The sequence below is a fragment of the Cnephaeus nilssonii genome, assembly GCF_951640355.1.
Source record: "Cnephaeus nilssonii genome assembly, chromosome: 5".
Lineage (NCBI taxonomy): Eukaryota > Metazoa > Chordata > Mammalia > Chiroptera > Vespertilionidae > Cnephaeus > Cnephaeus nilssonii.
In genome coordinates, this window is record NC_137076.1 from 15,009,238 (window position 1) to 15,026,865 (window position 17,628).

General features: G+C 44.7%; 1 protein-coding gene across 4 annotated transcripts in view; it reads right to left on the reverse strand.

Annotated features, from left to right (window-relative positions):
* Nucleotides 1–8,365, reverse strand: part of PPP3CC (protein phosphatase 3 catalytic subunit gamma) — a 107,245-nt gene extending 98,880 nt beyond the window's left edge. For 2 of the 4 annotated variants that reach the window (XM_079771221.1, XM_079771220.1), the window contains exon 1: nucleotides 5,938–6,514. In XM_079771221.1, coding sequence (XP_079627347.1) covers nucleotides 5,938–5,986 — 49 coding nt within the window. In that variant the 5' untranslated portion in view covers nucleotides 5,987–6,514. Of the gene's footprint in view, nucleotides 1–5,937; nucleotides 6,667–6,946 lie in introns of those variants that run through there. The other 2 variants (XM_079771222.1, XM_079771223.1) reach the window with 2 other exon arrangements.
* Between the last annotated feature and the right edge of the window lie 9,263 nt (nucleotides 8,366–17,628).

The window sequence follows — 17,628 nt, forward strand, 5'->3', positions numbered from 1 at the left end:
TAATGGAAAGATATTCCATTTCTAGTACCAAATACAGCTTAGAAAAAGGTTTCTAATTAATTCCTTAATTCACTGTAAGTAATAAGTCCTTAGCATTTTTCTCTCAAATGATCTAATAAAATTTTTTGAACTTTACAGTAAAATGTGATAATATGTTACTTTTGGTAATAAAGCTTTATTACCAAATTCTGATATAAATAAGGTTTCAATCACAGCCATTAACATACAAGTAGGAAAAAAACACCTTATTCCCACTCAATAAAAGAATTATGTGTTTAAGTTAAGATGTCCTTTCCAAGGTTTAAGACTCCATTTAGAGGTATGAATTCAAATAGCATTGATTTCCTATGTTATAGCTTGGCAGCTTGTTAATTACAATGGTAAACTAAGCATAACTTAAACAAGTACTGTTGCAAATTCAACAGATATGCCCTGTACAACTTGTTCACACTGAACATTTATCCCTGAAAATGTTTCTTCTGGCTTGGTATTATAGCAAATGCATGAAAATATAAGAGACCAAAATATGAATATAAGCATTTTCAAACCATTTTCATGCTGACTGAAATCATCATGAAAGAATTTAGGTAAAATTACAGTCTTTATGTTAAAATAATATGAAAATATTTGCATAATAAAAACTTTCATATATGTGATCCATTTCCTTTTTTTAAATAAAGACTTTTAAAATATATTTTATTGATTTTTTACAGAGAGGAAGGGAGAGGGATAGAGAGTTAGAAACATCGATGAGAGAGAAACATCGATCAGCTGCCTCCTGCACACCCCCTACGGGGGATGTGCCCGCAACAAAGGTACATGCCGTTGACCGGAATCGAACCTGGGACCTTTCAGTCTGCAGGCCGATGCTCTGTCCACTGAGCAAAACCAGCCAGGGCCCATTTCCCTTTGAATTCAAAATACACTAGTACATGGAAATACAACAAAAGTATTAAGAGCAATTATTTCTGGCCCTAGCCGGTTTGGCTCGGTGGATAGAGCATCCGCCTGTGAACTGAAGGGTCCTAGGTTCGGTTCCAGTCAAGGGCACATGCCCGGGTTGCGGGCTCGATCCCCATTGGGGGGTGTGCAGGAGGCAGCCAATCGGTGATTCTCTCTCATCATTGATGTTTCTCTCTCTCCCTCTTCCTTCCTCTCTGAAATCAATAAAAATATATTTTTTAAAAAAGAGAGAGCAATTGTTTCTGGAGGGAAGGAATATGGTATCTTTGTTTTCTTCCCATTCTACCTTTCCAATTTTATAATTAGCAGGGCTAAGCTTATATTGAAAAGAAAGACTTTTTTAAAAACTTGGTAAATCCATTCTCATGACATGAAAGAGAAGGAGAGGGGATAAGAACTGTGGAAATAAATGAGGTATAGACACCAGAGACTGAAATGGGGTTCAAGGTATACTTGTGGTAATAGCAATTTTTATCCACATTACTCTTAGTAAAAATTTTAAATTTTTAAAAATTGATTTTAAAGAGAGAGGAAGGGAGAGGGGGAGAAAAGGAAACACTGATGAGAGAGAAATATCAATCGGCTGCCTCCTGTATGCCCCGATCTGGGATCAAGCACACAACCCAGGCATGTGCCCTGACTGGGAATCGAATCAGCAATCTCTCAGTGCATGGGAGGACACCCAACCAAGCCACACTGGCAAGGGCTTAAAATCTTTTAAAAAAAACCTTAGTCACACTATTCCCAGTGCCAGGATATTAAAAAACTAGTAGCCTCCTATGTGTGCTACAAATGATTACATTCTGTGAATTTGAATTCCAAGAGAATGAAAGAACTGTATCAGCATCTTACTGAAAAGAAGTCTGACTTTTCTGTTAAACCCCATTTGACCACCAAATAACAACTTAAACAATGGATTCTCTGCATCTGTCATGTAATTCCTAAATTTTGTTTCTAAAAAGATTCAGCCAAGAGGAATAAACTTTTTATTTTTAAAAATCTATCAAAGAAAATAAATTCCTTTACACAGGAAAATAAACTTGGAAACCAGAAAAAAAAAGAGAAAAAATGATTAAGCTGAAAGGTTTAATCATTTTTGTATTTTCACAGTTCTATTATTTTTTTATTTTTTAATATATTTTTATTGGTTTCAGAGAGGAAGGGAGAGGGACAGAGAGAATCATTGATCGGCTGTCTCCTGCACGCCCCCAACTGAGGATAGAGCCTGCAACCTGGGCATGTGCCCTTGACCGGAATCAAACCGTGGGACCCTTCAGTTCACAGTCCAACGCTCTATCAGATGAGCCAAACCAGCCAGGGCCACAGTTCAATTATTTGAGATTCTAGTTTTCTGCTCTAGATATCAATAGTGATGCCCCAGTACATATGGACTGTTCTAGATGCTCATATAAATGTTACTTTTAAAACAAAGAACAAATGCGTACCTACCTATTGGCATACATTGCAAATGACTCTCTGTAAACATTTAATGAATGAGTGAAATAATAGGAATTGCTACATATATTTTAAAATATATTTTTATATATATTTTATTGATTTCAGAGAGGAAGGGGGAGAGAGAGCGAGAAAGAGGGAGAGAAACATCAGTGATGAGAATCACCTATTGGTTCTCCCCGCCACCCACCCCCCCCCACACACACACACACACTCCCCGTTAGGGATTGAGCCCACAACCCAGGCAAGTGCCCTAACCAGAATAGAACCATGACCTCCAGGTTCATAAGGTCGACACTCAATCACTAAGTCACATTGGCCCAGTAAGAACTGTTACATTTTTAAACATAAAATATACATCTTCAAGTGCTAGAGAAGAAACCAGCGGCCAAGGCAGTACCAGATAGAACTGTATTGGCCAATTTACATCGTTACCCGTGGGATTCCGCCCAGATATCCTTTATATTGTAGAAGAGGTATTTCCAGGACTGGGAACAGTTTTCTAATTTATATATGTTCTAGTTCTAGTATTTTTCAAATGTTAGTAATTTCTCTACTAACCACTTATGTAAGTGATCTATTATCAAACTATGTATCATGTTTCAGAATACTAACTTGTCTTAAGCTTTTCTCATGGCTCAGATGCCTGACAAAGAAAGTATTATTAACCCTCTTTTGCAGAAGACATTACTGAAGCAAAAGGGAGTTTAAGTAAAAAGGTAAGGTTAATAAACAAAACAGCCCAGGTGGCTTAGCTCAGTGGTTGAGCCTCCACCTATGAACCAAGAGGTCGATTCAATTCCCTGTCCCGGCACATGTCTGGGTTGTGGGCTCCATACCCAGAAGGGGGTGTTTAGGAGGCAGCCAATCAATGATTCTCTCTCATCATTGATATTTCTATCTTTCTCTCCCCCTCCTTTTTCTCTCTGAAATCAATAAAAGTATATATTTTTAAAAACAAACAAAAAACAAGGTCACAAGTAAGCTCCGGAGACAACAGTAAAACCTAGGTTTTCTGACCACCAGTCTAGTCCTGCATTGTAGTTGTTATTTAAAGTACACATACAAATCACTCCCTCCCACCCACTCTTCTCTAAAATTTGCTCAAACAAAACAAGTAGACTTTAAAGTTAACAGGAAATGACAGAACCAAAAACAACTGGGGTGTGGTCTCACCTCCGAAAAAGATTTCTAGCTGTGAATAAATGCAGACAACCCTGGCCAGACAAGATAACGGTTAGATCAGGATTTAGTACCCTGTATAACACAATGGACCTAATATATGAACTCCTTACTGTCTTAGAACAAGAGTATTTCAAACTCTGGAAAACAGGGAAAAAAAGGCAACATAAGTCCCCAAGAAGCCAAAGTTCTGTGATTAAGTTCTTATGCTGACGTTTTTATAGACAAGTTAAATCCACACATTGTAAAGGCCTGAAATAATTTGTTTCACTTATTTATGAGTAATCTTGTAAAGTATACAACATGTAGTAATTTATAATTTCACCAAAAAAACAAATTTGAATCATACAGACTATAAAGGTGTTCACTTAACTGCCTAACCAGCACCTGCATTTTAAAAAATATATATATTTTTACTCATTTCAGGTAGGAAGGGAGAGGGAGAGAGAGAGATAGAAACATCAACGATGAGAGAGGATCATTGATCAGCTGCCTCCTGCACGCCCCCTACTGGGGATGGAGCCAGCAACCCCAGCATGTGCCCTTGACCGGAATCTATCCACTAAGCCAAACTAGCTAGGGTGCACCTGCATTTTAACAGCATTTTATTTTATTTTACTTCTGTATTTAAGGGTCTGAACGGTTCATTTTAAAATTTCCTTTATGACTTATGTCATGTCACATCCCATTTATTCTGACTTACTACACAATTCTGATTTACCTGGTTTCCCACCTACTTCAGTTTAGAAGAGGCAGATTAGAAGGGCATACTTTGACAGAACAGTACTGGACTAGATAAACGGAAAACAGACAAAAGCACTAAACTGGTATAGCAGTGAGGAGTCATTTTAGTACAGGAGGAAACTGCCAACACCCTTATACAGCAGAATGCACCGGCCATATTAACAGCACAGGACAGAAATTCATGTACATAATGATGACCTTGGTTTATCAAAAAGGACTACGTTTAGTATATTCTGATTTTAAGAGACAGTTATATACTCTTTATGGGTTACAAGTTATAAAAACTGAAATCAAAATGGCCAAAATAATTTCGCAGCTAGAGGACTGTCGGTTATATGAACAATTCATTTAAATCCCCAATGATACCAGACAAATGCTGAGTAAATAATCTCAAAAATACCATTATATTTACTACATATTATACAGTGTAGATAATAACATCTGTGACCAACACTTACAATGCTGACCTTTTAGGAGGGAAAACTAAGTTACACACTAAACTTACATAGTGTAGGTAATATTTATGATGCTTCATGTTTTTAGAGGGAAAATACCTAGTTCAACACTAAAATTCCCCCCCCCCTTCATTGACCATTCAATAGGCTTTTCCACTTAAAAAAAAAAAAAAGTCTTTAATCTTGGTTTGCTTTCTCCTTCTAATTACCAAAATGAAAAAATAAAAGTATTTTAATAGTTTTCCCCATTTACAGCTAACCCCTTCATCCAGAGGCCACGAGCACAGCTGGTCTAGGTATATTCCCTTCTTACAAAATAGAGTTCTCAAACGGATTGTTAAAACCCAGAGAGAAGAGTTGCACCTAAGTCTCCAGGCTGAACAAAGGAAGCCCACACTGGTATGTTTAAACCAGTATTCTTAGTTTAAGGGCAGAAACAACTGCAACGTACAACCTAACAAGTATCAGTAGGGAACACTTTACTTTCTGTTGGAGATCTGGATCAGAGAACATCCTTCTCCATATCTCTACGGTCAAAAGCAAAATAAAACACCCACATCATGTCAAGAGATCTGTAAACCTCTTCAAACATCATAAAATGGCTATATGTGTCTTTATTTCACCGTACCGTTTCTTTTCATAACAGCAGTGACTTGTGGTGATCTGGACAAAGAGGGCAAAAGGTACAAGGTTTGCGTCCTAAAAGGGGGGGGGGAAGGGGCGAGCTGACTTGCTCCTGAAGAAGGGGAGCGGCCGAGAAAGACCTGACCTGGAAGAATCTACTGAACCCCCTCCCCACATCACCCTAGATGGCTTCCCCGGATCACAGGCTAAAAAGGAGGAGGAGTTTCTTTTTAAAAAGATGGGATCCAGGCCCTTTGGGGTTGATGGGAGAAGAAATCCCCACCCCACCTGGAAGTCCCGCTAGCTCCGCGTCCAGGTGCAGCGGAAAACGCCGGAGGCCCCAGCGGGCAGCCCCGTGGGGAGCCCGCCCTCCCGCTCCCACACCCCCGCCCAGTCCTCCTCCCGGACAGCGCAGCCAGGGCCGCCGCCGCTCCCTCCCTCCGACCCCGAACCGCCGCCCGGCCCGGGGCCCTTTCCCAGAGGGTCTCTGAGGAAGGCCCAGCCCGCCAGGCACCTTTGATGACGCGTTCGGTGGTGGAGAGGCGGAAGTTCCCCCCGGACATGGTCCCCTCAGCCTCCGCCCGGCGCCGGGAGCCCACCGGAGAGCGCCTCCGCCTGCGTCCCGGGGTCTCGGCTCCAGGGGCCGGTCAGCCCGCCGCGCCGCAGCCCAGCCCAGGTTCCTCTGGGCGGCCCAGGCACCAGAAGGAAGCGGCCGCTCTGCAAGTCAGCCTCGCACCCCGCCGACAGGACGCCGGCCCACTGGCCGCTCCTTCCAGAGGAGCGGGCCGAGTCGCGAGCGCAGGCGACCGCGGTTTAGACTGGCGGCCCGGCCCGCGTGTGCGCACGCGCGCTCCCGCGGTCGCTCTCCAACTTCCCGGCGGCCCGCGCGCGCGCCGCCGCCGCGCCGAGCCCGGTGCGTGGCCCGCTCGGGTGGGCGCTGCCCCTCACCTCGGGCCCCGCTGCCGCGACCCCCGCTGTACCCCGAGGCTCGCGCCCTGCGCACGGGCGCTTCCTTCCTCTCCGGCTTCCGACCGCGGTTTCCCTCCTCCTCAGCCCGCGTCCCCTGGCTGACTCCTCCGCTGCCGGCAGCACCGCACCCTTGCCCGAGGTCCTGCTCGGAAAGGCCCGGCCACGCAGCGGCCACCTTGTGACCCGGCCGGAGCGAACGCGGAGCCGCGAATTCCCGTCCCCCTGGGGTCGCCTTGCGGGGGGCCCTTTCCGCTGGGTGCGCTGCCCACTGCGGCTGGAGTCGTTATGGACTTGTCCCCGCTCCCCGCCACGGCTTCTCCTTCCCCTTCACCAAGGCCGCTGAAACCCCTGGTTGAACTTCTCACGTCGTTGAGGGCAGTTACTACAACAAGAAGGACGCCGCGTCCATCCCAGCTCCAATGGGGAGCGGGGAGGACTTCCCTCTGGCGTGGACGCGACCTTCGCCAAGGCCCGCGGCCGCCTCTTCCCGCTTCCGAGGGCGGGGCGGGGGCGGCCGCCCGGGAGCCGGGCCGGGGCCCCTGGAAAGGACTCACCTGCTCACCAGCCCGGCGGCACCTCGGCGAGAAGCGGCTCTCCCCGCCCGCGCCGTCGCGCTGGCGCTGTGTCTGCCTCCCCCGCTCGTTGACTGTGGAACACGAGGGGGCACGTCTCTCCGGAGAGTCTTCATCTGGCTCCTCTCTAGGTTAAAAACGGGCCTTTTCTTAAATTGTAAGCCTAGAATAGAAACTGTCTAACTTGGACTGTCCTCCCTCCCCGGGTATAGTGCCTGGCAAAGTCAAATGTGTTTTGATGTTAGCAGTAATAATGAAATAGTGAAACTGAGATCCAAGGGTGTATATATGTAAATTATAGGCAAGCCAGCCGTAACGGTTCCTATGGTGGCCAATAAGAAGTCATATGTGGCTATGGGCATTTAAGTTGCATGAAAATGTAAATATTCAGTACCTTAAGTGCACTGGCCATATGCCCAATAATTACATGTGGCTGGCGACATGGTAAAATAGGACATTTCCATCACAGCAGAAAATTCTTTTGGACAGCTCCTAGCCAAAAGATTATAGGGGTTAAGCCCAAATCTGCATTACTATAGACTTACATATTGGGGAGAGAGAGCCTGGAACCAGACCCTGAATTATGCCTTGGGGTTTTGACCTAAGGCCCTTCATGACCACCCTAGCAAGGCAGGAGCACTTCAGGAACTGAATAGAATTTGGTTCTCTTTTCTTGGGTCTTGACTTCAGGTTTCCAACCAAGAGAATTATTTAGATATCCTGAGGAAGTTCTTCATTTAAGAAGCAATCAGAGCTCCACACCTTTATCAAACAGCACGTCTCTAAAGATAAAAAATAAATTGGTCCCTGCAGCATAATAGATGCTAAAATTCATCTGGAAGAACATAAACAGGATAACTAAAAACAAAAAGTTTTAAAAAAAACACACATTGCAAACCATTGTGTTCATCAAATTGGTGAACCTGATTCTCTTTCCTTTTACTTTCTGCAATGGTCAGAATTGACTAAATATTTGAAATCACCTAGATTCACATTTAACTGGCATTTCTACTAATTTCTTTAAATCTAGGTTTCTTCAAATCTAGCATCTACTAGGGCTTGTGAGACTTCCTTCCTATATTTCCTTATGAAACTCCCTAATCACTTCAGAAACCTTAATTAATGACCAGCTCTTCTGAGAAATAATTATGAATGCTTTTAATTTAACAAAAGCACAGGGAACCCTAGTTTCTACTAGGCTTCAGTTTCTATTTGTATGAAGCCATTAAATGCAAGAGAACCATAGAATATTTTTTAAACTAGAGTAAAATGAGCATTTCTAAAGTAGCTACACAGAACAAAAGGTATTTTGTGGTATATAATCTCTAATTTTATATGAAAAGCACTACATAAAATGTTTTTATTAGTAACGCACATTATATTGGCATCATACAGTATACTATATTTTACTCATATGTTCCCATGAGTGCCTTTAATTTTGATTAAATTACCTTGGCATGGACTCCATTCCCTGTAGTCTTTTTTTTTTTTTTCTTTTTCAAAATAATTGACTTTAATGGAGAGAAGGGAGAGGGAGGAGGTGGTTGTAGCCAGTCAACACCATTCTTTACAGAAGACAAAGGTGTGAATTGAAAGGTCTCACCTGACTCACCATCTTAATTCACTATTCCAGTGGCTTGTGTGATGAAATGGAACGTTAGGGTATATTGGGTAGGTGGAGAGTTAAGGATGGGCATGGAAGGGGCCAAGAGAAATATGCTGTTTAAGGATATTTAGATAGCTACATGAAGCATACATCCCCGATTTTTAGGATCTGGGAACCTCGCTGTACCCCCAACAGTCTTAAGGTCTAAAAAAAAATGAACAAATCCAGGTTTAAAAATATGTATTTGTTGTAATTGGAAAAACATGGCCCAAAGCAACTTTCTACCAATAATAACCTGATATCAAATTAATACTCTCTTTGGACACTTGTAAGGAAAAAATGCTAGTAACAGTTCTGCTGACTGATAAATATACACTGAGTAGCCAGATTATTATGATCTCTGAATGCATAATAATCTGGCCACTCAGTGTATTTGTATTTCAAATGGGTACCAAAAGTATTCTAGACTTTTGCTGGAGATCAACCACCTATTTGCCCTGAGCTTTCTATCAGCCAGTGCAAAGGGGAAAACTGATCAGGTGCACGATTTATAGTATCTTTGATATCAAATAAATGAGGTACTCAAGAGAAGTACACTGAGTGGCCAGATTATTATGTGTTCAGAGATCATAATAATATGGCCACTCAGTGTATATCTATAGGTTGATATTCAGGCCATTTAGGGGATAGTGTATAAACTTCTTAACGGTGTGCTATCCCTTCCTTGAACTTCCGGGGAAAACCCACTATTACAAGAACTGTGACAAAGATTGAGGAGCCCCAAAGCTGCCAACGCTCCCTATTACTTTTTTTAAAATATATTTTTATTGATTTCAGAGAGAAGGGAGAGGGATAGAGAGCCAGAAACATCAGTGATGAGAGAGAATCACTGATAGGCCGCCTCCCGCATGCCCCCCACTGGGGACCAAGCCCGCAACCCAGGCACGTGCCCCCGGCCAGAATCGAACCCGGGACCCTTCAGTCCGCAGGCGGACACTCCATCCACTGAGCCAAACCGGCTAGGGCCGCATTGGGCTCCCTATTACTTTTGTTCACATTATCACAAAGCAGGAGAAAATGGTGGCAGTCATTCCTGGCTCCATAATACGGTAGTCTAGGAGAACATAATTTAATAGCTCTCTCATTCCAGCATTCCACAGGCAAGATGCCACAGGTATAGGCACTAGCATTCATCAAGTTACTTGGGCCAAAAATGTAGTGGGGGGACAAGGGGTGAGGCTATTTTCCTCACTTATCATATCCTGTCAACGGACTCCCCCTACTGTCCATTTTCCATGCAACAGAGCTTTCCGATTTGTCATTCCTCAGCTGCAAACCCTGGAATGTCTCCTCCTTTCCCGGAGATGCCTGTCTATTTCTTTGACCTCAGCTCAAATCTCTTCCCCCTATGCCCGGTCCAGCTCAGATATAGTGTCTGGTCTATACCCTGTATTCTGTAATTTATATACACTGGCCTCAAACAGACCAAGCTCATTTCTGTCCCAGAGCTCTTGCACTTGCTGTCACTTTTGCTTGGATCATTCTTCTCCTAGGTCTTCCCAAAGCTCCCTCATTACTTATAGCTCAGCTCAGATGCCTTCTCCTGAGAGAGGCCTTCTCCTGAGAGAGGCCTTCCCTGTCTACCTATAGCACTCCCACCACTCTCTACTCCATTACCCTAAGTAATGTACCTGTAGCACTTTTTTCTCTGTGTCTATCCTCACTCCTTAAGGGGCGCGCCTTTGTCTGTCTGACTCACCAGTGTCCTGCTGTACCTGTCACAAAGTTGGAATTCAGTTTATTGAATGAATGAATATCGTCATACTCTTGTCTGGACCAGAGGTTCTTAACCTATGGTGCAGAGGTTTCAAATCATTTCCTCCCCATCCTGCTCCCAGCTGTAAATGAAATTAAGGTTTTGAGAGTATTTAGAAGTGTTTTGAGGTGTGTCTGAGAAATGTGTGGGAAAGCATGTATTTTCTAGATTCTCAAAGGAATCCAAACCCAAATGTTAATTACCACTGGTATAGAATTTTAATTTATAGAGCACTTATTCATACATGTAATTCTTATTACACTTATAGAGCTAGGTAGTATAGAAGTGGTTATTTCTACCTCATAAATAAGGACACTGAGGTGCAGAGAGGTTAAACATATTATCAGACTTCACACAGCCAGTCAATGCAGTCAATGGTGGAATTGCCACAAATGCATTCTTTTGGACTCAAGATCCCATCCGTGCTCTTTCACCTACATCCCTGGGCTAGTAAGTTTGCATTCTTCCATTTTTTTTTCTTTTTTTGTTAATCCTTGACCAAGGATAATTTTTCCATTGATTTTTAGAGAGTGGGAGGAAGGGGGAGAAAGAGAGAGAAACATCGATGTGAGAAGGACACATGTATCTGGTGCCTCTTACATGTGCCCCAACCTGGGCCTGGGCTCGATCTGTAATCCAGGTATGTGCCCTCGACTGGGATTCGAACCCACAATCCTTTGGTGCAAGGGCCAATGCTCTACCACTAAGCCACACTAACCAGGGCTGCATTCATTCTTTCTTACTTTCAAAGGCACCAAACTTAAACTTTTCTAAGAACTTCCTTATTTAAACTTGCTTATTAAGACTGCCTTAACATTTCCAATGGGGAAAAATATCAGCTAAATCAAGGCAGTTTTCAAGCAAAAACATTTTTTAATATTTTTAATTTATTTTTTTAGAGAGAGAGGGAGAGAGGGTATATGTATATGTGTGAGAGAGAGAGAGACAGATAGACAGACATCATGAGAAACATCAATTGGCTGCCTCCTGCACACTCCCCACTGGGGATAGAGTCTGCAACTGGGAATCGAACCAGCGACCTCACTGTGCATGGGATGATACTCAACCAACTGAGCCACACCGGCCAGTGCATGCAAAATTTTAATGTATAAACCAAGGAGTGCAAAATAGTTTTCTATGAGGCTAAGTAGAGTATAACTAGGAAAATAGATTTGCACGAATAAATATAGCACACCCTAAATCCGAAGGAAAACAATGTTGAGATCTCTACTGTTTATATTTTATCTACCCTTTTAATTAGGATACATAATTGAAACATTTATACTGAAAAAGCAATTTAATTTTTTAAAATCAGTTTTTCCAGGAAAGAAAAATCTAGACTTAATCTCTCTTCTGCTCATGTGATTTTCAAAAGAAGGGGGCAGGGAGAACTTCATTTTGAAAACTACTACAAAATGTTTAAGGTGTGTGAATTTGGCAGCATATTTATTTTCGATAGAATACAACCAAACACTGGCCTTACATGAGCTTGTTTTATTAACCTCAAGAAGTTATACAGAATATGATCTGTATTCTGGGAGGATACAGATCAAAGAGACTTTTCCCTTCCTTACTGGGATGTATAATTAAAGACCTAATCCTTTATCGTAAGGGGAAAAGGTCTCCTTTATTGAATTAGTTGCTTTCCTTCCCCTTAAAATCCACAAGGTTAACATGTTTTGTAAAAAAAAAAAAAAATCATCTGCCAGACTTGGGTGTCATTCTTACATTTTAATGCATTTAAAGACAGCTAAGCAGCGAGCTTGCGGGCATTCAGAGTCCTACTACCTTGAGTACACTCTCTACTGCTCAGGCAGCCACGTGCACCAGGGGGCAACATGTAGGCCCAGCTCCAAGTCCAGTGTAGGCGGCAAACAGGACAACCTTATTGAAGACCTTGGCAGTTGTGGAAGGAAGATGGATGAATTCACCAATTCCCAGGTGGGCCTTCAGCTAGCAGGAGCCGCATAGTGATAGTAGACAGCAACAACCAATGTACCCAGTTTTATCCAGTGAGGGCCAATTCAAGTTCTACTTCGGGGTCCGAGGGCACTCACCTGGGCAGCTTCAGCACTCACAGGTGTGGCAGTGGACACCAGTGGAGACATTTTTGTGGCAGACAATACCATTGGGTCAGCATCCTTTTCCCTGAGGGCAAGTTCAAGACCAAGATTGGAGTGCAAAGTCTCCTGGGCCCCAAAGGAGTGAACCTAGACCTGGATGGACATACTGTGGTTAACAAGTCAACATGTCTTCACCTTCCAGCCCAATGACAGGCTGGTTGGCCATCTTGGGGGATTTAGGGGGCCCCTGATGGCTGGGCCTCATTTTGTGGTTGTGAATGACAAGAATGAGATTGCAGTGACGGGTTTACATAATCACTCACTGAAGATGTACAGTGCCAATAGCGTTCCCCTTCAAGTCTGGTTCCCATGGCAAGGGCAATGGGCAGTTGTGGCCTCCAGTGGGAACATCCTGTAGCTTACCTGGGCAACAGTCACATCTAGGTATCCAGGAGCCCTGGCTCCTTCCTGTCCTATGACCTCAGATGGCCACATGATGGTGGCCAATGCTGGGAACTTCTTTAAGACCTATGCTATCTCCAGTAGCTGCACAGGGGCCCTGCCTCGCGCATAGAGGGCCAGAGCTAGGGTGACTGGACAAGAGGGTGTGGCCAGAAGGTGAGCCAGACCTGGCATCAATAAACGTGGGCTGTGGACATCGGTGCACCGGTGCCTTCCTCTTCAGCATATCCCAAACCCAGGGTGCAACTTATTTTATTCTTGCTTTGGTGACTGGGTGGTCCTGGACTGTGGTCCCAAGGATGTGTACAGAGCTCCCCATTACACACCTCCTGTCCACTCAGTCTGCTCCCCACACCCAAGCCTGGAGCCAGGACAGCCTCTTACTCCAGGGCAAAAGCCCCTCTGGTTTCCCAGGTTAAATAAATGTGCTCACACAAAAAAGAACCAAATGCAGGATAATATATATTTTAAGAGTGCATTTTGCATTTAGAATTACTTCATCAAAATATTTGTCAGGTGCCTCCACTAGGAATTTCCTGATGGCTTTCTATTACATGTGTATCCTATATAATAAAAGGCTAATATGCAAATCAACCGAATGGCAGAACAACTGGTCGCTATGACATGCACTGACCACCAGGGGGCAGACATTGAACGCCATAGCTTCCCCCTGGTGGTCAGTGCTCTCCCAAAGGGGAAGCACCACTCAGCCAGAAGCCGAACTCACAGCTGGCGAGCGCAGCGGTGGTGGTGGGAGCCTCTCCTGTCTCTGAGGCAGCACTAAGGATATCCAACTGCTGGACATCCCCCAAGGGCTCCCGGACTGTGAGAGGGTGCAGGCCAGGCTGAGGGACACTCCTCCCCTCCAGTGCATGAATTTCATGCACCGGGCCTCTAGTTTATAAAAAAAAACTATATGGATTATTACTTAAATTTATTCTTAGGCAATCTCCATGTTCCAAAGATCTATAATCAAACCACAGACAGGAGGGGAGGGGGAATCCAGAGCCTAGTGGAAGAACTACTTCTGGTTTATAATTGCCAGAGTGAGAACACTTTGTGTTATTCCTAAACTATAATTGATGCTAGCATCCAGAATCCCACCCACTGCCAGGGTCAAAGATTGCTGTTATACAGGAAGGGTAGTCTGCCAACTCCCTTCATTTAAAATAAACCCTGAGTAGACATCTGGCAAGTAAGGGTTGTGATATTGGGAAGAAGAATGGTTTTTGGCTAGCAGCTCTAAACATTTAGCTAAGGGCTGATAAGGACCTATGATCTTTTCCAATCACCAATTTTTTCTACTTTAAATGCAATGCAATTCATTTTGTTCTAGGATGAAAGAAATTTACTTCTGCTGGGATTCGGACTTACCCTTCTTCAGAAATCTAGGTATTTCACACTAGATCACTGAGAGTACAAAAATCTTTTAAGATAGATGAGCATTTGTTTTCCCACAAATCAAAAGCCCTGTATCCACATTTGGTGTCTTTATTATTTCTTCTTAAAAAAGACTTTATTGATTTTAGAGAGAGGAAGGGAGAGGGATAGAGATAGAAACATCCAGCAGCTGCCTCCTGCACGCCCCCTACTAGGGATTGAGCCCACAACTGGAGCATGTGCCCTGACCGGAATCCAACCATGACCTCCAGATTCATGGGCCACCGCTCAACCATTGAACACACTGGCTGGGCTCTTTATTATTTCTTGAAATGGATTTTGCTCAAATCAGATCTAACATCACTGAATAGTAAAGAACAAGCAGAAGCAACACAATAGGTATTCACCTTCCACCAAAAAGGTCCTACATGGCTTAGCTGGGTAAGAGTATTATAAGGACACTAGTGATCCGGTGCACGAAATTCGTGCACATTAAAAGGGGATTAATTAGAGGAAATATTTTTTTTTTATGTAGTAGGTACTATCTCTTTTATTTTTATTTTTATTTTTTTTATTTTTTATTTTTTTAAAATTTCTTTATTGATTAAGGTGTCACATATTTGTCCTCATCCCTCCATTCCCATCCCACACCCCTCCCCATGGATGCCCCAACCCCCTGTTGAACTTAACCATTGGTTAGGCTCTTATGCATGCACACAAGACCTTTGGTTGATCTCTCCCTTCTCCCCCCACCCTCCCCTATCCTCCCTCTGAGGCCCGATAGTCCGATCGATGCCTCCTTGTTTCTGGTTCTGTTCTTGTTCATCAGTCCATGTTGTTCATCATTTCCCCTAGATGAGCGAAATCATGTGTCACTAGAGATATACTTATAAGAATTGAATGTGCGACGAGCAATAATAGTTATGCTGACAGGCAAATGAATCAGTCTGTAGTGAGTTTCTTTCTGGACCAACAGTTCTTTTGAGACCCAATATCAATGTCCACCAGTTCCTTATGAGTACATGTCGGCACTGAGCCCTCAGCTCTGGATGGTGGACAAATGGTGGTAATGCAGGTCCGACTCCCTCTGGTTTGGTCTCAGCCAGACCCAGGGGCACGGCTTCACCCGGATCCAGGGGCCCACGGCCTCACCCGGACCCGGGGCCAGGCTCACCCGGATCCAGGGGCCCACGGCCTCACCCGGACCCGGGGCCAGGCTCACCCGGATCCGGGGGCCCACGGCCTCACCCGGACCCGGGGAGAGGAAATATTTTAATATTGCTATGTGCCTTTCTCTATAATAGAAGTGTCAGAGATGAAAGAAAATTAGTAAAATGTATATGAAAACCTTCCTCCTGTCAGAGTCTGGGGCACACCACGGGACCCAGAGTCACGTCCCCACCCACCCACATGCACCTCAAAATCGCGTGAGACCCAGACCCAGCCGCCCCCCTCCCCTCCCCATTGGGCTAGATCCAGATCAGGCCAGTCCCACCCTTGTCAAGCCCTGCCAGGCAGGGGACGTAGCCTCAGGTCCCCTGGCCCGGTGCCAGGATGGGGGGCGTGGCCTGAGGTCCCCTAGCCCAGACCGGGGCAGGGGGCGTGCCTTGAGGTCCTCCGTCAAGCCCCGCCAGGTGGTGGACACGGCCTGAGATCCCCTGTCAAGCCCCGCTGGGTGGGGGGCACGGCCTGAGGTCCCCTGTCAAGCCCAGCCAGGCAGGGGGGCACAGCCTCAGGTTCCCTGGCCAGGTGCTGGGGTAGGGGGGGCGTGGCCTGAGGTCCCCTGGCCTGGCTCTGGGGCAGGGGGAGCAGCCTGAGGTCCCCCAGCCCAGCACCAAGACGGGAAGTACACCTTGAGGTCCCTCATCAAGCCCTGCCAGGCGGGGGGCGTGGCCTCAGGTCCCCTGGCCTGGCACTGGGGCAGGGGGTGCAGCCTAAGGTCCCCCAGCCTGATGCCAGGGTGGGGGGCGCAGCCTGAGGTGCCTTGTCAAGCCCCATGGGGGCGGGGGAGGGCGTAGCCTCAGGTCCCTGCTGATTGCTCGTTAAGGTTCCTTATGGGAACTTGGCCTCAGGCATATTTGTGATGGAGTGATGGTCAATTAGCATATTCCCTCTTTATTAGATAGGATGGCTTCGATCAAAGTCTTAAACTTCTTAATGACCTGTCTACTTTGCTTAGCTCTGTTCCACAATCAGCTCTCAAACCTGTTTCTAAGTAAAGGAGGACCAGGTAACAAGGCACAGGCAGAACCAACATCAGTGACAGGAAAACACAACAGAAACTGCTGCCAGTGGGACAGGAGCCCAGGCTCACACGCACGGAACATACAGGCATTCACTTGGTCTTTTCATTCATTCTGGGTGGCAGGCGCCGAAATCACAGAAAGAAACCAGATATAGCTTCACCCAGAAGGAACTTGGTGGGTAATCCAGTAATAGGTGGACTTAGCCTGGGAAGGCTCTCTAGAGGTGGCACAAGCCAAAGTACAGAGTGACTGTCATTCTGAACAGCAGGTTGTAGTCTACTATAGTAGCTAGTGGAACTTAAAAGACCAATATGAACCACTTCATCTATTACCCGAGTTTTGAAAAGTGGAAGGACTGCCCTGGCCAGTGTGGCTCCATTGGTTGGGCATCATCCCATGCATCAAAGGGTTGCTGGTTTGATTACTCATCAGGGCATATTCCAGGGTCTTGGGTTCGATCCCTGGTAGGGGGCATGCAGGAGGCACCTAATCTATGTTCTGCTCTCACATCGACGTTTCTTTCTCCCTTCCTCTCTCAGTGAAAAAACAATAAAAATATTTTTTAAAAACTGAGAGGACTCAGCAATAATAAGCATTGGGGAACCTGTACCATAGCATTAAGATCGCATCAATTCTTTTATCTTACTGCTCATTTTTAGTGTCAAACAAATTCCTGGTCCTATGACTAAAGATAAGTAAGAAAAGGTTTATAACTTAAGTGTTATGACAGGACTTATTCCTGTAAGATATACAGGAGATGTGGTTTACATGAACCAAATTACTACTCAAGTTTTAAATCGTAGATTTATAACAAGAGAAAAGTGAAATGGAAAGCTCTTTAGGAAACACCACAGTTCTATCATGCAACATCAGTGATGTCACAGGCCCATAAAAGATAAATTAATCATTTAAAATGAGCATGTTATGATATTTAAGATTCCTTCTAAAATCCCTTCTCCAAATGTAAGCTGGACCAATAAAACAAAGCTTTGAAGTCAAATGAGACACCATCGCCACCTTGTGTTTAACAGGCTCCATTGCACACACATTATTGCCAAAAAAAATCACACGTAGGGATTCAACAATTACAG